The following is a 26664-nucleotide window of genomic DNA, read 5'->3' on the forward strand; positions in this document are numbered from 1 at the left end:
GAAATGATAAAAAAAAGTAACGTTTATTATTTTATGTTTAGGATAAAACTCATTTTTAAGGCCGAAGCTCAGATGAAAATCATCATTTATAAAAAAGAACTGAGCTCTGGATCCAATGAAAATAACAGAAAGCAGAAATTTCTGGTTTGAACTTTTCTGAAACTATTTTATTATTAAAACCCAACAAACACCTGCAGCAGCTTCAGGTGTCGAAGGTCAAAATAAAACTAAAAGTGGATGAAACGAGCTGAAACTGAAGCTGTGTTTCTAAAGTGTAGATAAACCCACACAGGGGGGAAAATATCAGCGAATATTGATTTAACGCCGATGGTCTGACATTTCTGACCCGGTTCAGCTCTTTTGGACCGGCGGTCCTTGTCGGGCCAGTCGTGGGACTAGTTTCCAGGCTGCACTTCCATGACTTTGGAGGAATGTGAGTGTGGTGAAACTGTGCAAACCAAACAGCAGCTCCAACCGTTTCCTCCACTCAGCTCCGTCATGGCAGCTGTCATTGTTGGCGGCTGCGCCCGCGTCGCTCCGCCCCTCCGTGTGTCGGAGTCCGGCGGGATAAGGGCAGCTCCTCTCCTCCCGCACCCGAGCAGCTGGACTTCTTCTCAGGGAGGCAGAAGCAACAAGACGCCGGAGGGAGGGAGGGGGAAGCAGGCAGAGAGCCGCCGGACGCACAGGACCACATCCAGCCGCAGGCAGCAGGGGGGCACGGGGTGGCCGCACCATGTCCCTGAGCCCAAAGCACTCCACTCCCTTCTCAGTCACTGACATCCTGAGCCCGATGGAGGACAGCTACCGGAGGTTTGGAGGTATGGACCCCGCCGCGGGGAGCCTCGGTTCCCAGCTGGGCGCCTACCGGCAGCCGCAGGTGTCCCAGCCCGGGATGCAGCACCAACAGCAGCCGCAACAGCAGCATCACCATCAGCATCAGCAGCCTCATCCTCATCTTCACCACCATCACCACCACCACCACCATCACCTGCCCTCCTCTTCTTCATCCTCTCCATCCTCCTCTTCTTCAGCAGCGGCCGCCGCCGCCGCACTGGGCCCCGGTGGGCCTTATCACGTCCCCCACGGGGTGCCGCAGTTCTCGGGGGCCGTCGGCAGCTTCTGCAACGGCGGCCTCGGGAACGTGGGAGACCTGCCGTCCTATCAGGACACGGTGAGAAGCGGAGGGGCGGCGGCGGCGTGGTACAGCAACCCGGAGCCCAGATACCCGACAAGTAAGAGGAAGTTTCAGGAACAGAACTAAAACTAAAGTCAGTTTCAGTTCAGCGACATTAAAGACTTTTCACTTTAAAATAAAACACGACTTCATAATAAACTCCAGGCTCTTTCTAATGAGTCTATATGTGTTTACATGAAGTCGTTCACAGCGCCATAAATTAAATGTTTAATTCGTTGAATTAACATTGAAATCTTCTTTATTATAGTGGTATTAAAGTATTTTATTTTATATCTTTAACCTGCAGGATAATTAGAAAAGACAAACTTGTTTCACAATTATTTTTCTGATCCTTCGAAAATTTAAATAATTTTTTCTTTTCTTAAAATTAATTGAAATGTTTAAATGTTTTTCTCTCTCGTGTAGAATTTATAATCTTTCTCTTGCTGAAATGTCGCCGATTAAATTCAGTAATTAGGATTTCAAATAAATAAATAAGCCTAAATAAATAAATAAACGTGAATTATCTTGACTGAAAGTTTCCAGATTCATGGGCCCCTCCGCCGGGATGAACATGCCCGGGATAGTGGGCAGCCTGACCGGGATGGACTCCACCGCCAAGTCCATGGTGACGCTGCACGCGGCGCCGCGCAGGAAGCGGCGGGTGCTGTTCTCTCAGGCGCAGGTGTACGAGCTGGAGCGGCGCTTCAAACAGCAGAAATACCTGTCGGCTCCGGAGCGGGAGCACCTGGCCGGAATGATCCATCTCACTCCGAACCAGGTCAAGATCTGGTTCCAGAACCACCGCTACAAGCTGAAGCGGCAGGCCAAGGACAAGGCCGCGCAGCTGCAGCAGGACGACAGCGGCGGCGGTGTCGGTGGAGGAGGAAGCAGCGAAAGTCTGTGCGCGACGACCCGCCGTTCTTCCTCCGTGTCCCCGGTCCTCTCCAAGAGCGCTAAAGGCTGCCGGACCGACTCCAGCGGTCCCACCCAGACGGGGAACCGACAGAGCAGCGCAGGTGAGGCCATGACGGCGACCCTGCAGCAGCAGGTGAACCAGCTGTCGTCCACGGAGGAGCTGGACGATCTGTCCCCCAGTCCGCCGCTGGGCCTGCACGCTCAGATCAGCATGACGCAGACGGACGCGGCGCTGATTGAGTACACCAACAGCATGATCGGCTCCAATTTACTGTACGGCAGAACTTGGTAGGGACACCGGGAAGGGGACAGGCGGGATCGGGCCTCCGGGGGCGTCACTCCCGGGTTGGATTTTTTATTTTATCTTATTTTTCTGAGAACAGACTGAAGAACAAATCAAGCACAATTTTATTTTTCGTTCTGTGCGCAAAGTTCTGGTTCCTTTACGCACACAGGGACTCAAAAGACACTTGGTGGTTTCGCGCAATAAGGTGCAAAAACAAAGTGTATATTAAAGCCGAGTATCGGGACTGAATGTTGATGGTGATATTTTCTCCCTTTAAAACTAAACCTGTGTTAGTGTGGTTCTGTGAGGGACAGGTGTGACTGCTGCAGCATAAACACGTTTCTACAGCAGAATAAATTATTGCAGGTTGAAATAAGAAGTTTCTAAAGTGAAGCAATAGAAGACGGTTATAAAGACAACGGAGCCCGGGGGGAACCGCTCCTCGGCCCGGATTTAATCAAATATTTTCAATGGGAGTCATCAATTCTCCTTTGTTACTGCTGATTTTCGATTTGTTTCCAGTATTGAATAAATGTTATTTTCATTTTGGACATTTCAACCATTTTAATTTGTGGAACTGAAGGAAAAATGTGGATTTCTGTGCTTTTAAGACGCTGTTTGGAGCCGCGGCACAAAGACAGACTGTGGATATAAACGGTGGCTGGCTGCCTGAATTAATTAATTAAATGTACCAGATCATTCAGCAGAAAATGCTCAATGATTCAACCTCATTTGAAATAGAAGCATGTTTAAATTGGAAATGCTGTTATTTTGACAAAGCATTCATTTCAAGATCATTCCTACCAGACATGTTTATTATTACACGTTTTTTTTCCTCCTTCCTAAAATAAACCACTGGAGAGATTTCTCTCAAAAATAAACACGGGGACACTTCGTCCAAGACTGGCTTGTATTTTACAACTTTTACAGGCTGCTCCTCTTAAAAATCACTTTTTTTTTTTTTTTAAAGTAGGATAAAAAGAAAAAAAAAATCTCATTGTACAAGTAAGACAACACCATGGGAAAAAAAAAGAAAAAGAAAAATTTATCCTAAAAATACTCCCCAGCCCAAAGTCCAACATCAGGCTAAGTTCAGTTCCAGTTGTACCTCCTGGATGGGGGGGGCAGAGGGAAACCTCCGCTGTAGCCCTGAAAGACAAAATCACAAGTCAGAACAACCAGTGACAATCGGGATTTAACCAGGATAAAGATACGGCTCAAAAAATTAAGCTTTTAGTTTTTGTGTTGGAAACATTTCTGTCATGAATCAAAGATTTTTAAACCTGCTGAACATTTTAAAACAGCGAAGATAATTCAGCCGTGACAGAGACTGTCTGTTTTATTCACATCCAACAGGTGAGTTTCAGGAAACTTCTCCTTTTTTTCTGAAAATGTGTTTATAAGCAGCTTCATTAAAGGGCCAGTCCACTCAAAACAAAGAACGATCCAAAAGGAAACAGAATAAAAATTTCCTGCCAAATAAACAGTCACCTGGAGGTCTGTGGGTAATTCAGTGTAACATGGACTCTGTTTCTGCAGCTTTAAACGTGAATGTGTGTGAAACCTAAATGTAAAAATACAGCAACAAAAACTACGGACTGAGGCCAGAGAGAAGGTTTTCACATTATTACTGGGATTTGTATGAAGTGACCCTTTAATTCTGCATCAGTTTAAAGTCCTGCTCCACTACAAACGGCCTACATAGACCAGGACCCTGCTGCTGAACCCGGTCAGACCCAAAAACCAAATCTTTTCAGTCAGTTTCTGTCAGGCTGGAAAATAAACCTGCAGCTTGTTACTGAAAACAACAAAATGCAGAAACAAAACAAAAAACTGTTCAGTGAGGTGAAAAGTTTGTCAGATAAAAAGTCAAACTGCTGAAAAAAAAAAGTGTGGGATTTCTGCTTCTGCCATAATTTGTTCTGATTTCAGGACCGACTGGTGAATATGTTGTTTTGAGAGTATAAACACAAACTGATTATTCAATAGAAAAGGTATTGATCACTTTCTGATAATCAGTCCATGGCTGAGGTTGTTCATGAAGCACAAACGGAAAATGTTTTTATATAAATAACAGGAAAATTTAACCGAGGACTCGAGGAACCAACGTGCAGCTTAAATTGAACAGGAAGTGTCAATCGGAATAAATGACCAACGCGTTTGATCACGTCAAAGAAAAGCTGATCGATGGTCAAACAGGAACAACCAGCCTGATTCTGTTGTTTCTGTTCAGCAAAATAAAAAGATGCGATGTTTGACATAGAGGAAGGGAACTCGCTGTCCTGTCCTATGATGCTAAATATGTCCTGTCCAGGTGAAGACGTTTCATATTGTATATTTTATAAAGAGCAGCTTTACAGGACGTACTTGATGCTGCTGACCCCGGTTGTCCCTGCGGTCGTCCCTGCGATCGCGCCAGTCATCCCTGTGTTGATCGTAGCGCTGCTGGAAGCCGCCCTGCCCACCGCCTCCCCGTCCGCGGTTCATGTTCTGCTGGTAGGCCGACTGCTGAGACTGCATGGCCCGATCCCAGCCGTGACCCCTGTCACTGTACTGCTGCTGCCTGCAGACACGAACACACACACTGACATTTTCTAACGGGCTCTCACACACTTCAGAGGTCTGGCCAGCTCCGTTCAGGTCTGACATGGATATAAAAAAAAGAAGAACCTGCACTAAAACGAGCTGCTGCTGAAACTGAAGCCTCTGACTGTTTCATAAACTTAATCACTGGTCAGGAAGCACAAAATAATCGATTATTACTATTATTTGATGTTTCCAGGTAAATTCAGCAAAACCTTTCCACAGAATAAAAAAAAAAAAAAAAAAAAAAAAAAAGATGCATTAACAAATCGAGGCCACAGCATGATGACATAACCACTTCTCCATTCGTCTGTGATGAGCTTTAACTCCAGGTTTCACTCCCCAAGGGTCCAGAACCAGATCATTAAAAACCTGCGACTTCCTGGTTTAATGTTCACACAGATCATAGTTTATTAAGCAAAACAAAACCTCTTCTCTGTGCCTCGAAATGATTTTTCAAGCAACAAATGAAAAAGCTCCAACCATTAAAAGGTTCTCCTGGACTTTGCTGCCGTTCTGCTTCAAGGCCTGCAATTATTTTTTGTATTATTAATTAATTAATTTATTTCTTGATTAATTCATTAGAAAACTGCAGGAAAAAAAAAACAAAAAAAAACCTCAATTTTCCAAAGTCCACAGCCTTAAAAGTCTCATTGTGTCCGACAGACATGCTGAGTTTAACTTTCCTAAAACTTCAGAAAATTAAGAGCTTTTTTGTTTCTGGACTTTTTGTTGAATAAAATGAGACCTGAGGTCGTAACAATGGACTCTGGGAAACTGACATTTTTCTCCCAAACAATCTTTAGGATCCTCCGTAAAAAGTTTTGGCTGAGTAAAATTCTCTTAGTAAAAAAAAGATTTATATCACAAAATGTTTGACTTCATAGGACTGAAAACTGGACCTGTGATACTTTCATTATATAAAACATTTCCTGACTCCAGTCCAGAGCTCCCACTTTATTCATCAAACAAGAGAAGCTGGAGTTTTACCATTGTGGAATTTCAGATTTATTCATGTTTTGGGGAATTTCCAGGCAACGGTCGGATTAAACGCTGGACCTCCTGATCCAAAATGAGAAGCGGCCTTTAATTCTGCTTTGAAGTGGCCTCCCTTAAAATCCCCATCGACTGGAGTTTGTTGAGGGATCGAGTTCTCAAAGAGATAAAACTGCCTCTCCTCAGCGATGACTTCGCATCGATGCACATGAAAGAACATAGTACGAGATGACCCATATTCACATATGGCTTGGATCGCCCTCATCCCTGAAATGAGGCATCCAGATTGTGTCCGTGGGACCGAGTGTGAAGCCGGCATACCGCGGCCCTCCAGACGGCCTCCGGACAATGTGTCAATCCAGCAGTGATATTAAAAGTCTCTTCTTGGTAACAATGAAGAGAGGAGAAACTAAGCAGCAGCCCCATCCCTCATTACTGAACCATGTCACACTCCAGCCAGGACTGGACTTAACTGATCACTGGAATCCATAATCCCCTCTCTCCAAGTTCCTCCTGCATTTCATTTGGTCCGGTCCTCAGTAGTTAAAGAAACAGTTTTCAGTCACCACTAATAACTACTGACCTGAGGTGACACCGAGCCACAATGGGCCTGAAAAGTTGAACCAGGAACCTGATTAGGACTTTGGAGAGGTCTGGAGCCACAATCAATAGCTGGTCTGCGTGGACTCGGCGGCCGCGGTGCAGGGAACGACGCAGCCTCCAACAGCATTAGTGATGCCTCATTAAGTTGCACAAACCTCCTCGAGAGAAATTTGTTTTAGAGCGACAGGGAAAAATCTTAATTCAGCAGCAGCGGCAGCAAAGCCCCTGACAGAGGAAGGCAGAGCGCTCGTGGAGAAAGGCTGCAACTGTTTGGGGGGGATTTAGACAGAGGAGCTACAATAACCACAGAGCACAGGCTTTGACATGTGTAATTCACATGAGTTCTACTGTGATTGGAAAAAGGGAAAAACAAAAGCCGGAAGTTTGGAGGAAAAAAAAGCAAAACCACATTAACAACTTTAAAAAAAAACAGACACAAATTTAACCTAATTGTGCTTAAAGTCTTGGCAGAAAATGTTACAAAAGCATGACAACTAATTTAATTCACTGATTTTAATTTATGTTCATATCTAACATCTACACAGGAACAGCTGAACCGAAGAGTTAACATCATCATGTAAACACTGAACTTCTACTTTTCAAGAAAACCAGAAACATAAGCAGACAAATCAGTCGACTCACCTTGGATACTGGGGCTGGTGGTAGGAGGGAGGCGCTCCCATCAAACTGTTCTGCCTGGAATCTGCAGGAACAAAAGACAACATGTTCACGAGCGGTTCTGCTGACCTAAGTTTGAATTTTTTATTTTTATTTTTTCAAATGGAGCAGAGAGCCGAGTCCTCTGAAGGACGGCAATAATGTGTCCTATATTTTACCTGCACCTGAAGGCTTTTAATACCGCCGTGAGAGGAGGAGGTTGTTATTCTCTTAGGTTGTACTTCAAACTTCAGTTTAAATACTCAACATCATAAAAAATAAATATTTTATATTGACATCATCTGACTCGACGTGTCTTGAGTTAAACTGTGATGAAAATCCCCCAAAGCAGAGACATCTGACATTAAACGTGGATATTAATTAACCCAATTCATGTCAGCTTTAAAAGGGAGGAAGAAAGAAAAATACCAACTACTTCAATCTGTCATGGATATAGAACAAATCAGTTGTCATGATGAAATTAAAGTCTTTCACACATCGAATCACACCGAGCTCTGGTGGCGGAGGTGCAGGGAGAGAGAGCAGGAGCGCCGCATTTGCATTTTTTTGTTCAGAAAATGAAATAAGCATTCAGCCGGCGGCATTGTGGACGCCTCAAGTACCCTGGTTCCATCGCTGCAAGCCCTTCACAAAGACACACTTAAAATAAAAAAAAAAAAATAAAAAAATACAACGAACAGCTTCTTCCAGATTCACTGTTGCCAAGGTGATGACCAGCTGCAAGCCGTGGACGTGTTTGTTTATAGGGGCAGGCCTGCTGAGTGGCTCGGCTCAGGGTGGGTGAAGGGTGCCGTGAAAAGGACCTGGAGGCTCACATTTACAAACCTGGGAAGTAGTCGGTGTAAAAAACGAGCATTCGACCAATTTGAGTCCAAGGACGCTGATACAAACGATTGTGCATGAAAGCGACTGTGGACCATTGAGATTGAATTTTAATAGTTGCTCAAACAACAATTAGAATCATTTTCAATAAATCTGTCTACAGCTAAACAATTCGTTAATTAGCCAACTGACAAATTAATTGCCAAACATTTTGAGCATTTGAGATTACCACTTCTTGACTTGCAAAAAACCTTCTCAAACAAACGATCTACTTTAGATTTTATCAGGGATTGGACACATTTCAAGTTAAATTTATTAGATTAGATTATTAATTTAAGAACAAACCGTAGACTACACTGGAAGAACAAGCCTGGATGCTTCAGTATTAAATAATTACAGGCTGATCTCTAATAAACACTAGACAGACATGAACAGTGGGTGAGATTATCAAGTAGTTGGTTCAGATTATAGCTCAAAGGCAGGATGTTGTTTCCAATGGTGATGGTAAATTTGAGATGTGGAGTCCCCCAGGGTTTGATTCTTGGGTCACTATAATTTATTATTTACTATAAATGCCTCTGGGACATATGCGCGAAAAGAACGCTGCTACGCAGACAACACTCAGATTTACCTTTGAACTAAAAAAAAGGGAAACCAATGTATCTGACAATAAGGAAAGAATGAAAGTTGCCAAACTTGATTCCAAAGATGAAAAGTTAAGTTAGTGTTTCACTTGAGTGATCTGAGCTTCAGCAGCCACATCAAGGGCAAAAGTCCTAAACTTATTTAAACGAGAACCAGGAAAAGTGAGAACATCACTCAACCTCAACAAGAGCTAACAGTTACCTACACAACAGATTACTGCCAGCATTACTGCTAGTTTAGAAATCTTTCATATGGGCTGCACTTTGATTTCCTCTGTTGTAGTCAGGACAACTTATTGCACTATAACTTCACTATAGTTGGGCTCCTTGTCAAGCTTTGTATATTATGATTTTAATTTCAATTCACATATATTATCAACTTTGATATTTCGTCTTGAATGTTCTTGTCTTTTCTTGTCTTTATTCTCATTCCGCTTTCTTTACCTATGTAAAGCACTTCACTGTCTGAAACATAACAGTGTCTGACCTTACATTAAAATCAAACCATTGACCAAACAAACCAAAAAGAGAACAATGATCATGTAAAGGATGTAAGTTCATAACTGATATTTATTTAAGGTCCAATTATCAGGGAAATAATGTATTAGCCCAAAACTCCGGAGTTAAAGTTTTCAAAACATTAAAATGTAAGAATAAACCAAAATAATATTTTTAAGACCTGATCGTTTAAAGTGGAGTCAAAACAGGAAAGCTCTCTGCCGACCACGGCAGAAGTAAAACACACATTACCAGCCAGCAGGCAGACTGCTGTCGCCACATTATCATTTTGTTTTTGTCATTCAGTTTTCATGTTTGATTATCTCCTCCACCAACAAACTTTAAGTGGACCACCCAGTTGGACTCCAATTATAACTTCACAACACTCTGGTCTTCTTTTCCTCATCGCCAGCGATGACTCAAAAGAGAGAATTACAAGTGGACACCTGTCAATCTCTTTAATTAACAATGATCTGAAAGTGTATAGACCTCCAGTCTGCAGTGGACAAAAGGCAACAAAGGATTACGCTTTAAATCCTTAAAACACGCTGTGTCCACTGTATTAAGGAAGGGATTACAACCACGCTAAACAACTAAACGCCTCTCTCCACCTATTTTCAATTAGTTCAGCGACTATTTGACTCAGCTCCAGTCCAGTCGGCTCAGGTCTGACGCCAAAAACAGGACAGTAACTTTTATGTCTGCAGCACAAAGAACAACAAAAAAGTCCTAGAACTTCCCCAGCTTCTCCTCCCGATGCTTCAGGAAAGAGTAAAACCTCTAAGTCAAAGAAAACTGAAGAAGACATGTCTAAAATCTGAATATTTCTCTGACAACACAAAGAATCACTGAACATTTACAAAAAAAAAAAAAAAAGCCAATCTGAAAAGTTTTATTACTACAACTCAGCTGATGAAAAAACAAACCCAACTACACCACAAATAGTCTAAAATCTGAACTTCAGTGTGTTTAACTGGGTATGTAGAATTTAAAGAGACACCTAAAATGGTCAAATGTTATGGATACAACAGGAGTCGACATGAATATACTGAGTTAACATCCAACCTTCTGATGACTACAGCAACATTTTACAGGTTATATCAATGTGGGTTGCAGAGGTTAACCGAGTACAAGGGAAATGCAGTGAAACTACAGGTATGTTAAGAAAACCTCTGTTTTAAGATGGCACAAAAAAAAAAAAAAAAGGTGTTTTACAAGACTTATTTGGGTTATTTAACATTGAGCATAAAAAAATTGCGTCATCCCCAAGGACACATGAATTTGGTGAATCCTTGTTACTGAAGTTGGTCGAGCACCCAGTGTGAGCAGCTATTATGGGCAGTTGTTACTCTGAAGTGTTTGGTGGCTTATCAGCCACTGTGGACACTGGATGAAACCGTTACTTTGCTGACCTGGTTAAAATTTGGTGTCACTGTGTGTGAAAACAATAATGGCCACCAGCAGGGACTCCCTGGCCAGTTATTAAACACCAGCTGGTCTGACCGGGGCACACAAAGCCCCACAGCATGTTTCAGAGGCAGCGTGTTGACACATCACTGCAGGGGGTAGCAGCACCGTCAAAGGGGGAAGTTAACTTTGGTTTCAACCCTCTTCAGAGCGCATCACACACCCAATCAAACAGGATCCTCCTGGGTGCTTTTATCAGAGGGGGCCACTGTGTCCAGCGGAGCCACTCGACAGTCTCATTACTGGCCATGGTCTCCCACAACGCTAATCAGCAACCAACCCCCCAAAAATCACAAAAGCCCAGAGCAGCAAAGCCTACAGTGATTACTGGCCAAGCAGAGGATTGGCCCTGAGAAAGTGTTATCTGGACAAAAGCAGGCCTCTGGTCTCCTGCTGCAGAATAAGGCCACATTCCTGGGGATGCCAATATTATAGCTGGTCCACATTAAGACCAGGTCTTAGCCTCAATGCTAAACAGACTCTTGCTACAATCGGAAAATTGCCAAAGTGATTTGTGAAGCTCATTGATAAATCTACCTGTAGACCCCAGTTTGGAACTTAAAACAGACACAAATCAGCAAAAATGAAATCTAACATAAATGCTACCTTCACCAATGACACATTTTTGTTTCAGGTACTTCAGCTGATAAAATAACAATCATCCTCTGTCACCCTAAACAGGCTAAGAATTACAGATGAGCCAGGCTAAAGATTTAGTGAACAGTTTCCATTTATTAAAATAACTTCCCCCCTGAAGGACAGAAAGAAATACACAGTGACTAATATTAAAAAAAAAGAAAAGAAAAAAAAGTCCAGGACGACTAATTGGTAGAGTTTAACATTAAGAACAAGCGGCAGAGGCCAAGGGAGGTGCAGCCGCAATCCGGAGGAGCCAAAAACCCCCATTTGCATCAAGTACCACCGGAATAACCACGACTCCCCCGCACGCTATCAGTGGGCAGATGAGATTATTCATCTACTTGCAAATTGGCACATCAAAGTCAAAGTGGAGAAGAGCTGGCAGAGGACCGAGGGGCTGAGGCCAGGGCTGAGCACAGACCATGATTAGGAGCTGGGAAAGAGACTCTGCCTCCATGTGTGGCGAGCGCTTCAAACATCCCTCATGTGATGAGCAAAATGGAGCTTTTTAATCATATAACAATTATTTGTCTTAAAGAGGGACACTCTCTAGTGCCCACTCTTCCACTGGGATGATGTGCTGCCTTTACATCACAGTAAACTCAATATTTCTGCTTTGGACACAGAACAATTAAAGAAATGTTTGAGTACATGAGCCCATCCATTTTCACATTTTCACTCTGATTCAGTGTTTTGGCTCAAGGACACTTCAGCAGGATACACAACTGCTGAAATCCCTCCTGGAATCAATGTGGAATAAATAAAAGACTAAAAGAGACCAAACAGTTGTACAAAATAAAACCTGCATATTTTACCACTTCTCAGTCTTTAAGTATAATAGAATGAGAAATAATGTATAAGCAGAATAATTAAAGCAACTTGTGAACATGACACGCAGAAGAACGTTTTGAAGTAGAAAGGAAATTCTAGCTGAATTTAATGGGATATTGTAATGGGATACCTGTACATTCTGTAGCATATTTTGTTTTTCAGGGCAAGGTGGATGTATTTTAAAGTTCCCTTTGTGACCATGAAAACAGTCTGAATATGTTTAATTACTTCTTACAAACTTTCAGGGGCATTTTTCCCTCTTGTCTTTTGTTTTTTGTCTAATCTGCCTGTTTGGAATTGGCTGAGACATGCAACTAACATTTTCTCCTGCATTCAATTGGGGTTGTTGTTGCTATTATAAAGAAAGCCTCCTAACCAGGGGACACCACGACCCAAGTCCAGGCTTAGGACAAATGGAGAGTAAAGGTAAAAATAAAACATGTTTGAGTAATGAAACCCTAGATTTTGGTTCGTTGAATTGTGATGGGGAAGATGTTTCTTAAATTCTGCAGTACTAGTTGTTTTTATTTATTTTTCAGTGAAAGATGCTTTTACTTGAACCTCTTTTGTGATATTATTTAATGTAGGGTTTTCTGAGATTTGCTCAGTGTCATCCAACACAAACTGCATTACATAAAAACGTGAATTGCTGATAAACTGTCTTGACCACAACAGGACAGGCTTTGCAGAAACGTTTCCCTCATTTAACACCATGAACACACCCAGTACAAATCACTAACATAATCTTTACCCTATTTTAATCTGCAGTGCGCACAGAGCACTGAACCCCTGCATTTTACTATAGTTCAGTGTGTGTGTGTGTGTGTGTGTGTGTGTGTGTATTTCTTACGCTGGAAAGGCTGCTGGCCGCCACTGTGAGGAGGACGGTAGTGTCCTTGGTGGTAGTTGCTCGGTGGTGGGGTGTTGCTGTACTGCCCACCCTGCTGGTTTCTGTTCAGACTGTGACTGAAGGAGAAGATTTACTGTAAAATCTAATTCACAACAACTCATCCTCCCAATAACAGCTTCACATCATCCAGTACAACCAGTTTAACACAGATATTCCAGGTGTTCATTCCAGCTGTTGGCCTCTGAATTCTCTGCTTGCTCATTGGTTGACAATTACACGTTTCAGTGAAAGGAAGTTAAAATAACATCATTCAGTACTTTCATGTGCACTAAACTAACCAGATTACACTAACTAAACTAGCTGGATAACATTAACGAAACCGGCTGACACTAACCGTATACTAACTGGTTCACACTATAACTGTAAACTAACTGGTTCACACTATAACTGTAAACTAACTGGTTTACACTAATTAACTAAACTAACTGGTTCACACTAACTAAACTAACTGGTTCACACTAACTAAACTAACTGGTTCACACTAACTAAACTAACTGGTTCACACTAACTAAACTAACTGGTTCACACCAACTGTAAATTAACTGGTTCACACTAATTGTAAATTAACTGGTTCACACTAATTGTAAATTAACTGGTTCACACTAACTAAACTAACTGGATCACACTGTCACTAAACTAACTGGATCACACTGTCACTAAACTAACTGGTTCACACTGTCACTAAACTAACTGGTTCACACTGTCACTAAACTAACTGGTTCACACTGTCACTAAACTAACTGGATCACACTCACTAAACTAACTGGATCACACTGTCACTAAACTAACTGGATCACACCGTCACTAAACTAACTGGATCACACCGTCACTAAACTAACTGGATCACACCAACTGTAAACTAACTGGATCACACCAACTGTAAACTAACTGGATCACACTAACTAAACTAACTGGATCACACTAACTAAACTAACTGGATCACACTAACTAAACTACCTGGATCACACCGTAACTAAACTAACTGGATCACACCGTAACTAAACTAACTGGATCACACCAACTGTAAACTAACTGGATCACACTAACTAAACTAACTGGATCACACTAACTAAACTAACTGGATCACACCAACTGTAAATTAACTGGTTCACACTAACTAAACTAACTGGATCACACTAACTAAACTAACTGGATCACACTAACTAAACTAACTGGATCACACTAACTAAACTAACTGGATCACACTAACTAAACTAACTGGATCACACTAACTAAACTACCTGGATCACACCGTAACTAAACTAACTGGATCACACCGTAACTACACTAACTGGATCACACCGTAACTAAACTAACTGGATCACACTAACTAAACTAACTGGATCACACTAACTAAACTAACTGGATCACACCAACTGTAAATTAACTGGTTCACACTAACTAAACTAACTGGATCACACTAACTAAACTAACTGGATCACACTAACTAAACTACCTGGATCACACTAACTAAACTACCTGGATCACACTAACTAAACTACCTGGATCACACTAACTAAACTAACTGGATCACACTAACTAAACTAACTGGATCACACCAACTGTAAATTAACTGGTTCACACTAACTAAACTAACTGGATCACACTAACTAAACTACCTGGATCACACCGTAACTAAACTAACTGGATCACCTTAAACCTACACACGTGCAATAGCAAGGATTTAGGATTTCACAGAGCATGTGACCCTTTGATGAACACAACCTGATTCAATACAGGACTGAACAGCTTCTGTAAGTGTGACTGAGTCGGCCTTTGGCTTTAACTGTGACAGCAGACAGAAGATAATCATGTTGGGCATATATGTAACAGGAAGTGTTACAGTGAGAGTCCAGAATTTAAATGTTCAACTGTGGCTGGATAGTATCAGTCCACCTCCTGCATTAATTTCAGCCCCTTGCATGTCTCCAAGGTTATGTTCCACAAAGAGTCAACTGTTTTTATGATCGAGGTACAAAACTCACAACAATCATAAAAACTGTGCTTATTTCAGATGAAAAACATGTTTGTTCTTCTCTGACTGTTTTAAGGGGACTGGACTAAACTGGAAAAAAGCAGTTGCATCCTACTGTAAACAGAATTTAACACGAGTTCAAATTGAATGCTCTCATGTGGTTGGATTACTGATCAGGAAGCCTCCTGAACACCACTGGAGTTTTCCCAACATGCCCAGCTGGCAGACACCACAGGGACCAGCCCAAACATACTGGGAATTATGTATATGGCCTGGAAACACCTCAGGATCCACCAGGAAGAGCTGGGAATAGTTGCTGAGGAATGTCTGCACTACTTTACTTAACCTCCTGCCAATGTGACCAGACACTGGATCAGACAATGGACGGATGAATTAATCAATGAAAAGATGTATTAGCTGAGTCCATGGTAGATTAAATGTTGGTAAACACCACCTGAAGATGTTGTTTATCTAACTTTATTTTTAATTGTCTGTTCAGGCAGCAAATCAAGTCATGCTGGCCTCTGAGGACCTGTCAGGAGCAAATGTTATAGGTTTCCTCTGCTTCTTAAACTACATTAAAATGACTGAAAAACAAAAGGTTTTATGAAAAAAGTGTAAATATACATAAAGGGTCATGTCAATATGACAAAAACACAAACTTTGTAACTAAAATCCTGTTCAGACTATAAAACCCTGCCTGGATGGCGTCATAGTCAGTGATATAATCTGATTTCAAATTAAACACAAAAAAGTAACCAAAAATAAATAAATCCTCTTAGTTTTCTCCAGTTCTTCGCCCTCACCATCCTCTGAGCAGCTGCCTGTTCGGCCCCATCAAGGCACGTAACTGTCTGAATTACTGGAGTAACAACTTAGTTTAGCAGAGAACAAGAACAAAAGGAATAGACTGTTTCTTCAAATCCGTGCATAATTAATTCTCAAACATGCTACAGTCAGACTGAGCCAGATGTCCAATTATTCACATTTCCTTAATGATAATATCAATGTGTGGAGGAGAGAGCTTAGATCATAATCAAGGATGGCTGGTTAATGGGGACCGTTAGGGGGGATCCAAACATTTAAACCCATTTTTAATTTTAAAATACTAAGCTCTCTCCTCCTAAATCTAAACAGTGAGTCACTGCAGAATCAGCTGCCATTGTTCAACACTGCACACTATAAAATTATATCATCACATATCATCACACAACACAAGATGTTTCAGAAACAGGTGTGTGTTGGTTGAGTTTGAGATGTTTCTGCCTCTTTTATTAGAAAAATCAAGTAAAAGAACTTTAAAAAAAAAAAGTTGACGTGCCTAACACTTTCAGAGTTTAACATCACAGGAACTGTTCATAGGTGAATTTACACAGGACTAAAATTACAACCTACAATCTCACTTTTCTTAGAAAAATGTTACTTTCATGTTTAGTCTCAGAGAAAAATATTTAACCTCGTTCTAAATGAATTATTTTTTCTGTCCAGGAGAATAAAATTCCTCTTATAACAATAATTTCATAACAGAAGAACTGATGTGACTCTTTAATGTGATTGCTCAATGGCTGTTCCAGTAAACAGTAACAAACTTACCCCAGAGCCCTGAAGCCAGACTGGTCCAGGTGAACCTGCTGTCTGTCTCGGTTGAAGCCCAGCTGTGGTCTCCATGGTTCCCTGTTCCCTTTCTCCCAGTCACCCGGTTTCAGGACTTTATTGGGAATTCTGGAAAACACAACCAGTTAAAAGTTGTAGGAGAACCTGTGGGGGTTTCTTCTTTATCAAGACTAAAAAATTGAATCAAATTCTGAAAATCAATGAAGAGAAATATGCTGTGTTGTTTAACTAGTTACCTAATAGTAACTAATGTAAATACATCACGGTAATGATTAATTAAATAATAAAATCATTACAGCAGTTGCCTTTCTCTGCCATTAGGAGCTGCCACTGACCATCAAACCGTGACCTGGTGCTTAAAGTTTCAGTTTGCTGATACATTTTATTGTCATCAAATCCCCATTAAAGACCAAACCAACATTTAATGTTTCCTGCTGACTGGTCCTGTGTTTGCATCACAGCCTGATTCTTCCTCCTCTTTCTCTCACAACCCAACACTGCTGCTTCAGCAGCATCAACACACACTAGTTTAGTCGGACTCAGTCACGACAAACACCATCCTGCAGTCACTAACACTCACTTAGACCAAATGTGGATTCATCCGCCACTGAAAATAGTCCCCAACAAATGACCTGTTTAATAAAAACTCCAGCAGCTGCTTTAGAAAGTTACTGAGCCTATTTTATGTGTGTGGGATGTTTGTTGTCTTAGAGCCACAGACACAGCAGGCAACTAAAGAGAGAAACATGCTGTTGGTTTAGTCTTTTAAAAGACTAGAAACAGAGAATATCACCAGCCTTTCTTTGGACAGTGAGAAGCACAAAAATGAAAACTCTCCACACATGAAAGGAAAAATCTGGAATTTCTAGTGAGACAATTTAGAGATAAATAGAGATAGAAAAAGAAAATGGTCTTACTTGGCTCCAGGCAGGAGGACCGCCTTGAACACAAAGCCATCTGCATACATGGGATCCTTGAACTTCACTCTGCAAAGTAAAAGAAAATCATTTCCAATTAAATACAAAAACACTTCCATTAACTCGCATTTTTTTGAAAAGGAAAATCTCCCCTTCGTTGAGGATTATTCTGTGATGAAGTGCTGTCATTTTCTTCTTAACCTGGCTTCTCTACTTCACTCTCATTTTCTACATGTTCCTGAATGTCTTCTCACCCTCAGAGCGGCTGCACACTGGCATTATTGCAGTGAAAGGTGGGTGCACAGATACAGCTCAGCCCTGAAGTGTCTGAAAATAAAACGCTTTGGAGCACCGCTGGAAAATGTCTGGATATCAGCGAATCTCTGGGGCCCAGAAAATATGCAGCCGAGAAAGAAAAAAACATGAAGATAGTGGTCTGGCATCGATTCATATTGTTGGTGTGCACAACACTATTTATTAAGCCCTGAACTATGATTTTAAACTCAATATGAAGGTTAATTTCTAACTGAGTGACTAAATTTGTGCTTTGGGGTTTTCAAACTGAAAACCAGATACAAGACAACATTTCAATAAATCACCTTGGGCTCAGGGAAGTGGTTTTTAACATTTTGTAGATTGAAGACAAAATTAAAAACTAATGCACAAATAAATCAAAACCCTCAAATAAGCCTCAGAAACAAGGATTTGCTCTTCTCTTTGACATTGGCTTAGTCTTTGGGGCGTTTTCCATCATAAGAAAAGTCCAATAAAACCTTCAGGTATAATGTGTTGGGAAAAGCAGCATGACTTTCACTGCTCTGCAGCTATAGATAAAGAACTCAGCCTGTGTGAAGCTAAATGAACCTGGAGTGAAAGCATAGGCCGATGATAGACTGTTCTTACCCGATCGCACTGTTCTGTGAAATGTCCCGCAGCATTGGAATGGGCGAAGTCACCGAGCTGAAGGATAAATGTCAAAATCAGCATGAATAAATGAGCAGGACATTTGTAGGGTGTTCATGGGAGGTCATGGGTCAAAGTGTTTGTGGTAAACATCATAGAAAAGGGAGAATAAAGCGGGCGTTCCTTACTTATCTGGTAGAATAGGGTCGTCATCAAGATTTAATGTACCTTGGATTCCATGGCACAGCTCTGCAGGGATCTCAGTGCCCTGACGAGACAGAGGTGGTGATTTGATTCAGCAGCTACAGACGAACAGCATTTACTGACCAGAAAAACACCCATTTATATTTGTTGTTGATGGAAGGAACTGAGTAAAAAGCTGAACTAATGTGCGCTGCGGTAAATTACTCCAAAGTATTTCTGTCCTGTTATCATCACGGTAATAGCTGCCATCAAATCACTGCTCAGCACAGATGGGTGATGCTGTGAAAAGGCAAACTGACATTTATTTGCTGATCACGCTCCTCTTTCTTGCAGCGTAAACTTTTCATTGGAATGCCTCTCCCCGATTCACTACATCAGGACAAACACTTCCTGCTTCTCTACTACTTTTAACAGAACAGATATATTCAACGTATGAGCACAGTTGGCTCAACAGAGCTTTGGATTTTTATAAGGTAAGTCAGTGTTAATGAGGCCAAAACCCAGAGACTGACAGCAACAATGAGTGTGGTGTGCACGACATAACGTGTTTCACTTGCTGCTGCGGTTTCACTGTTCAGACACGCTCATTAACAAATATACACCCAGTGAGTAAAACATGGATCTGAACAACTGCTTTGGTTCACAATCAAAACTGAATTCAACTGAGGCGACACCTGCTAAACCGCATCTGCAGCAGTGACGCAGAAAGTTATCAAAGTCTGTCACACAGCACCAGAAGACTGTCTATAGTAACTGATAACAAAAGCATCAGTGACAGGATGTGACAAATCAGCTTCTTGTCTACAGATTGTTGCCTGTTTTTGGCTAAAAGAAATACTTAAAACGCTGAGTGAAGGATCAAATGTGAACAGGGTCCTGGTTTTGTTACCTCGTGTGATTCTGTACGGTAAAGTTCGCGGATGAAGTCGAAGAGCGGGTGAGACTTGCCGAGAAACAACATGTCGCTTCCCAGGCTGTTTCTTTTTACTGCAACGGAGAGAAAAGAGCAGCTGTGGTCAGGGAGGAGAAACCAGTGGTTACTGGAGAGACTGGAGCTCTGACTGTTCTGGACTGAGTGGTAAAAACAGTGTGTCCTGTCAGACCTTTCCACTTCTCCCAGTCCATCCCATTCCACTATTACCATCATGAGGCGCACACTCCTTTCAAACAGTGACATTCACAAACATAAGGCTCAGAGCAGAGACACCTCTCACTACAGGTGTGTGGGTGCTGCTCACCTTCCTCAGGTGTGAGGTCGGGGTACACGTCAGCCAGAGCCGCCCTCAACCGTCGTTCATCCACAAACGGCAACAGGGCCACACCTTCCAAAAGAAGCAGTTTCAACGTTTTGGCTTGTTTTCTATAAATTCGCTAAATAAATAAGTACCATGCTCCACATTAGTCAGATAACGTGACCCCCCCCCCCCCCCCCCCCCTTTAGTGCTGATAAATGTGTTTAGTTAAAATACTGAGATAAAACCACCTGAATTAATCAAACCAAGACTTTCCTGAGAACTTTGGGTAATGTAGCAGGATGGTGACTCACCTTGCCAGGCGTATTTCTTGCCGTTAAGATCAATGGCAAAGTCGTCAGGGTAGAAGTCGATTATCGGAGAATCCTGTGTGAAAGGAAGAGTTTAATCGAAGCTCGACAGAATTACAACAACTTGGAAAAAGATGCGTCGGCTCATTTTGAGGAGAAACTATTCCGCTCTGTTAGAAGACACATATTTGCTTCTGCATTTTACCTTCACTCCTGAGTAAAGACTCAGCACCTCATCTCAGACTCTTACCGGACTGCTCATGAGGTTCCTCCATGTTTGGGGCAGGAAGTTGCCGCTGGCAGCAGGAAACACTCCCATCAGCTGCTCCAGTGGCTTAAACTGCACATCACAAGCACACACACACACACACACACACACCTCATTTACACACGTGTTGACATTTAATGAGATATTTACCATCACTGATACTCAGCCACTGAGCGCTTATTGACTATTTGCTATTCATACAATACAATTTAGTGATAAAAAGTTAGACATAATATGCAGCAGAAAATATTCCTGACATGTGGATGTAAAGAATGAAAAACTACCTATCAGTGGTGTTTCTAAAATAAACTTTACACACAGAATGTGCTGGTATTTGACAGGTGCAACAATTTCATCATGGTTTAATTACATTTTCAGTGTTAACAGAAGAAAAGAAAGAAAAGGAAATAAAGAGCCGAGGAGAGAAAGTGTTCGGCCCATCTCTTACGGGTTTGGTCCCTTTCTCGAACTCTGTGAACATCCCTTTGATGTCTTTGAAGTCCGAGGCGAACGGGGCATAATGAAACGGGAAATACCACTTCCAGGAGGCACAGCCCTGCAAATCAACCCAGAAATAACCACCGACTTTAATATGGCCTCTCTTAAAATATTCACCATTTACGAGAGCGTTCCATTATCAGTTAAGTTGTGTAGTGGGTCACAGGCAAGGTGAACTGTATTAGAGCCAGTAGAAAAAAAAAAACATGATTCCTAATTTAAAGTCAGAGGAATTTCAAGTCAACACAAAACATGATTTAAACTTGTCTAATGTGAGGATCTGCTGCTTCCCTGAGTCTTATATTATATTATTATAAATATATTTTATGTTTGTTAGACAACTGTAGAAAACTGATGTAGATTTGCTGATGTTTTCTAATCGAATGACTAAAAAATAATCAGCAGCTGTTTGGTTTTGTATACAGAAGATCTAAGAGTAATGGGTAAAAAGATTTTTATATCAGCAGCTGCACTTTAAATCAAACCACAACTTCGGGACATTGAAAACGGCAGAAACATGCTTATTCTCTGGTTGCTGCTGGGAATAAAAAATAAATTAGAAACATCTAAATATTGTCTGACATGAGCGCTTAATTCCAACTACACATATAGATTAATCCATATGTTAAATGACATAACTATAAAAAGTCAGAAATTATTATTTTTTTAAAAAGTTTAAAAAAAACTTTAAATTTGCTGGTCTTGTCAAACGAATGATCTGAAACAGAAAAACAGCAGATAATCTGAAATTATTTATCTATTTATTAATTATCAAAAATGTTCCATCTACATTTAACAGCTGACTTCTATGGGCTGGTGTAGATTCTTCTCCATGTGCGACACAAATTTTTCATTTTTTTTGTATAAGATTTAAAATAATAAGCCAACAGGATAAAATGAGACAAAAAAAGAAAAAACAACATATGGACGACTGGGAAATGAAAGGAAAAAAGCTTTTCTTTGCCCTTTTCTCAGAAGAAGTTGTGCGGCAGCACAAAGCTTCAAATCCAGTGCGATCAGACAAACGTGGCTGAGCTGACATTTAAAAGCCTAAATCCTGATCAGACACACTGGGTTTTAAACTTTATGTGAAACTGCAAACACAAAACGTAATTTCTGCCTGTTGAAGACACTTTCAAACTTCCATGTTGACGGTGGGTTGATTTTTGTTGCTCAAACTACAGTGGAGTAAAAACCACCCCCCCTGAAATCCAGAGCGTCTGCTGAGAGGCTCTTTCATCTCGAAAATAATTTACTTTCTCAGCTCTGCGTTTTGGAAATGTTCATGTAGGAGCAGCAATGAAGAGGTAAAACACATCTAACCCTGCAGATCCAGCAATCTGACCACTTATCCTTCATGAGTAAACATCTCACACCAAAGAACGACCTTCACTTCCCACAATCCACCTCTCAGAAAACGAGGTCCTCCAATAAATCCACCAATCCTCACGGCCCAACCAACCCAGTTTTAAGGCCCGCCACTCTATTATTACAGATGGTCATTCAAATGATAATATGGGACTTTACCATAATAAAAGGTGGAGGAGGCTCCGTGTTCCACATTCAAATAATCGTTTATGGTAATATGACGAAATGTTTTGTCTCAAGGAGAAATTCATTTGTGACTGCGGCCGACGGGGTCAAAGACCACGAACCATGACAACAACAAAAACACATTTACTGTTGTGTTTCATAGCAAGTGACAGAAAGAAGCTGCTGCGTCGACGCTTTATCAAAGTAAATAAACCGAAGGCCGGAAATGATCCTGCTTCCTCAAATATTTCTGGGTTTATTTGTTCTGTTAATCAATTAAACCTTCAACAATTTTTCTATCAATCATTTAGTCTAGAAAACTTTTCGCAAAAATACAACTAATTAAAAGGTAAATAATCTTCAGTTATTAAACAAGTGCTGATTCACTTAAATCCAGTTAAATTTAACTAATCGAAACAAGAGTATACTTTTGATTATTGCTGCAAATGTCTTGATTCGACAAAATGAAAGTCCAAAAACTTCAAAATGTACTAAAGTGACACTTAAGGTGTTATAACAGCATGGACTAAATATAAGAATCACCTGCCAGGGTATTACAGCACAGTTTAGCAGCATTAAATATCACCTTCCTATAAGACTGTTTAATAAACTGGCAACTGAGTGTTTTGTAAAAAAAAGGAAAACTGTAAAAATGAAACTTGCTGAAATTCTAGTTGATTCATTTTCTCTGTCCTGTTAGTTTAAAAAAAAGCCTCCAATTGTTAAAAGAAATAAATTTATGGGATCCGCCTGTCTGACTATTTATGTGTCATGTTTACACACTTGAAAAACAAAAGAATCTGAAAAGCGGAGAATGGAGTGCGAGTCTCTCTCCTTTTGTGTTTTGGATCAACTGAGCTCTCCCTACATTCATCCTTTGGCGAGCCGTGCGTGACCATAACTCTGAGCGGCGGACTGTGAATGTGTGGCAGCAGAGAGCAGACACGTCCCGGTCCGCCGAGGGCCCGCTAATGAATTCATCCAGAACGGCCCCCTGAGACGGGCTTTGGATTGGCGAGCATGTGGAGTCAACACAGAGCGCACAATCAGCCCGAACAAATCCCCCCGGCTCAGCCTGAGATGCCCCGGCTCTGGGAGAGGGCCCACAGCTGATTATTTCATTTCAAGATAAAGATCAATATTTTACAACAACAAAATGATTTAGTGAATAATCACACTGCAAACTGACTGCAGACATCAGAACCTGCTGTTTGCGAGTCTGTTAAAAACACCAGTCTTCACGGAACAAATGGACGTGATCTGAGATGAAACTGGGGGAAAGAAGGTTCCTTAATGCATTGCTTATTTTGGTAGCATCTCTGGAGCTAATGTGGCTGCGGCTCACGCAAACATTGACATCCATTTACCTGGAAGACATTAAAGAGTTCTCACTGGGGAGCATCATATGATCTATTAGCGTTCTTTGCACTGCTCACATTATTCATGTGCTTCAACGACAAAGCTAGAATTATTCTATAGCCGTTTTCTGTATTAGCAGCATTTCTAACACTAAGGGTCGTCTGTACTCGCAGTTGATGTCTGTCAGTCTGGATTCGCTTCTCAGAAGTTGTTTAAACAATTAAAACACCAGTTAACGCTGGTGGACGTGTTTCATTAGAAAAACCCCAGACAGAAACACTTTAAAAGAACATTTCCCCAAAAGCTCTGAACAGCCACAGCTTCTTACAATGAATCATTTCTGAACAACAGCGCGGGTCTATGATACAGACAACAAGCTGATGCAAAGTGCAGACAGACATTCTCAGTGAGAAGAGACAACTGGTTGGTTTTATTTTCTGTGTGTTGAAAATACTTTAACATAAAAAAATGACAGGCCTAACACTAACACTAACCCTAACCCCCAATAAAAGACCAAAACCACTGAAGACATCAATCTTTAAAAACAGGCTATGACATACGTCGGTTTTAAAAAGACGACAGTCTCCGAAATTGGCAGGATAATGAGGCTTTTGGCAAAAATGTGACTGAAAAAGAAAAAAGCAGTGCACTTGTTGGGGACTATTTTCAGCGGTGGATGAACGCCCATTTGGTCTGTGCTGAGTACTAATGGCAGCAAGTGTTTGTAGGACTGAGTCAGAATAAACTACAGTGTGTGTGTGTGTGTTTATGCTGAAGGAGGAACATGTGACCTTACCTGGTAGTAGTAGCGCAGCACCCAGCAGAGTCCCTCCACATACGACTGAACCACCTTCTGCCTGAAATCGTCATCCGTTACATCCACATCAAACTTGGTCTTGTAGTATCTCTGCTTCCAGCCTTCCTCCCACAACCTGAAGCACACATGGACGTGTTTTCATATTGACCAGCACGTTTAACCTTTGATAACCAAGTGCCAAACAGCAGCTTATGAGGAGGAAATGAGCCCGATCGCTACATTTTTGGGTGTCAAAGTTCAAGGACAGATCAAGGTTCATGGATCCAAACAGAAAAGGTCTGTAAACAACCAGGCCGTGCACAAACACACACCATATAACTGTCTATTATGTGTGTAAATCCATCTAAAATGACACATTTGCTTATTAAAATCACTAGTTTTGAGGATGCTGCTCCGTTTAGTCTATAGGTTGAAAAATCTGCATTAACTTCCTCAGTGCTGCTGGAATAATTTAATGGCTTTGACTTCTTGGTAGAGTTGGCGATGCTGTTCTGCACACATAATGAAGGCAGTCCAGCATCTGTGCCGTGGATCCTCGGAGCGGCCCGCAGGGAGCGCCGACTCCTGAGAGGAAAGCCTCTATGAATACCAATTTAGCCCAATGGATTTAGCAGCTTTGACGAGTGCGTCACAGAGGAATTTACTCAAATATTCCTGCTTTCCATATTAATCACACACAGAGGGAGGTGGGAGCTGTTCAGTGGGGGGGTGAGAGTGCGTCTAAGTGTGTGTGTGTGTGTGTTAAGCAGCTTGTGCTGCAGCGCTTTGGCATTAATGAGCACATCTCTCCGGTTCTCTCTAACACCATCCTGCATGACAGAGGCTGGTCTGTACAGAAACACCTACAAGGTATTATATTAGCTACACATGCACACACTGTCTTGTGTGTTGACTCCCCGCTGCTTTATTAACATGCATGTCTCAGAAAGATCTCCTTCCTGGTTAGCTGCTGAGCCCACTTTGTGCTGTGCAGCCTCCTTAAAAACATTTACTCAGAGAACAGCAGATTCAGAGTAAGTACATATGCTGGAACATGTATGGGATAGCTGGTCGGCCTGATAAACAAATGTTTTTTGCTCGACTTTCAATGTGGACGGTGAAGTTCACCTCGTAGTGGGAGCAGGCAGTGATTGTTCAGAGCAAGTAAAGACTCTGGGTAACTGAGGCCTTCAAAGCAGCAGGTGGTTTGTTGTACTGCATGAAGCCATTTATGGTTCCAGTGAAGACTGAGCACCGTAAGTGAGACCTGGCTCAAAAAGCTCCCAGCTACACCACAACAAAACTGAGAAGAGACAAAGCCACACATTCACTAAACTGTCTTGTAACTGTACACGTGAACACACCATTACAAAGTGATGAGCTGACTTGTACAGGCTACAGGCTCAGGGCTACATCGGCCACTATTGCCATAACACACCTGAGTGTCTGCTGGTGGTCGGGTTGAATTAAAGGTAGATGCCAAGATGAATGGGTGAAAAAGGTGGTGAAGTAAATGTGACGCCCCCTGTGCCAACATAGTTCCACAATACATGAGAACTGAGAAACTTTGGGTGTGACAGAACAAGTCTGTCCTGTATCCATCACTAAAATGCAGATGTAAAGATTCGTTCCCACACTTCCATCCCCAGGCAGCAGCTTCTGATCACTACAAGTCTCAGAGACACATTGAGCCGACAAAGAACCAGCAGGCACCATTCAGAGACATAACAGTCATCTGGACCGAATAGTGTCATTGAACGCACCACAGACTCCAACCGACAGCCAACCAGCTTGGACGCTCTGCACCTGGTGAGAGGAAATGCCTCTCCACACCAGCAGGGGGTGGTAGTCTGTATTGGCCATCCAAAATAGAGAAAGTGGAAGATCTATTCTGCAGATATACAAACCATTTTCACACCTCAGACGGTTTATAGCTGCTTCTAGTCCAGAACATGTCTGAGAAGAAGCTGCTGTTGGCAGGACTTGGTCTTTGGTTAGGGAAGAA

The 26664-nt window shown here is 41.6% G+C and overlaps 2 protein-coding genes across 3 annotated transcripts in view; one reads left to right on the forward strand and one right to left on the reverse strand.

The window, feature by feature from the left end:
• The first annotated feature begins 625 nt into the window (after nt 1-625).
• On the forward strand, nt 626-2384 carry nkx2.4b (NK2 homeobox 4b). The gene is made up of 2 exons (XM_026329579.2): nt 626-1232; nt 1714-2384. Exons 1-2 carry the CDS (start codon nt 734-736, stop codon nt 2382-2384), a joined length of 1170 nt encoding a protein of 389 aa, XP_026185364.1. The 5' UTR covers nt 626-733.
• A 787-nt stretch (nt 2385-3171) lies between these two features.
• The window catches only part of xrn2 (5'-3' exoribonuclease 2), a 30361-nt gene continuing 6868 nt past the window's right edge, over nt 3172-26664 (reverse strand). For both annotated transcript variants that reach the window (XM_026329578.1, XM_026329577.1), the window contains 14 exons: nt 24660-24795; nt 20922-21029; nt 20456-20545; nt 20209-20281; nt 19901-19984; nt 19552-19649; nt 18647-18726; nt 18459-18515; nt 17556-17624; nt 16618-16746; nt 12990-13105; nt 7203-7263; nt 4746-4941; nt 3172-3527 (listed from right to left, as the gene is read on the reverse strand). In XM_026329578.1, coding sequence (XP_026185363.1) covers nt 3471-3527; nt 4746-4941; nt 7203-7263; nt 12990-13105; nt 16618-16746; nt 17556-17624; nt 18459-18515; nt 18647-18726; nt 19552-19649; nt 19901-19984; nt 20209-20281; nt 20456-20545; nt 20922-21029; nt 24660-24795 — 1354 coding nt within the window. In that variant the 3' untranslated portion in view covers nt 3172-3470. The remainder of the gene's footprint in view (nt 3528-4745; nt 4942-7202; nt 7264-12989; nt 13106-16617; nt 16747-17555; nt 17625-18458; nt 18516-18646; nt 18727-19551; nt 19650-19900; nt 19985-20208; nt 20282-20455; nt 20546-20921; nt 21030-24659; nt 24796-26664) is intronic.

This window comes from Mastacembelus armatus, chromosome 24, assembly GCF_900324485.2.
Source record: "Mastacembelus armatus chromosome 24, fMasArm1.2, whole genome shotgun sequence".
Taxonomy (NCBI): domain Eukaryota; kingdom Metazoa; phylum Chordata; class Actinopteri; order Synbranchiformes; family Mastacembelidae; genus Mastacembelus; species Mastacembelus armatus.

Coding starts and splice junctions, on each gene's coding strand:
- nkx2.4b (XM_026329579.2), top strand. CDS start 734: ATGTCCCTGAGCCCAAAGCACTCCACTCCCTTCTCAGTCACTGACATC. Junction 1,233..1,713: donor GGAGCCCAGATACCCGACAA/GTAAGAGGAAGT, acceptor CTTGACTGAAAG/TTTCCAGATTCATGGGCCCC.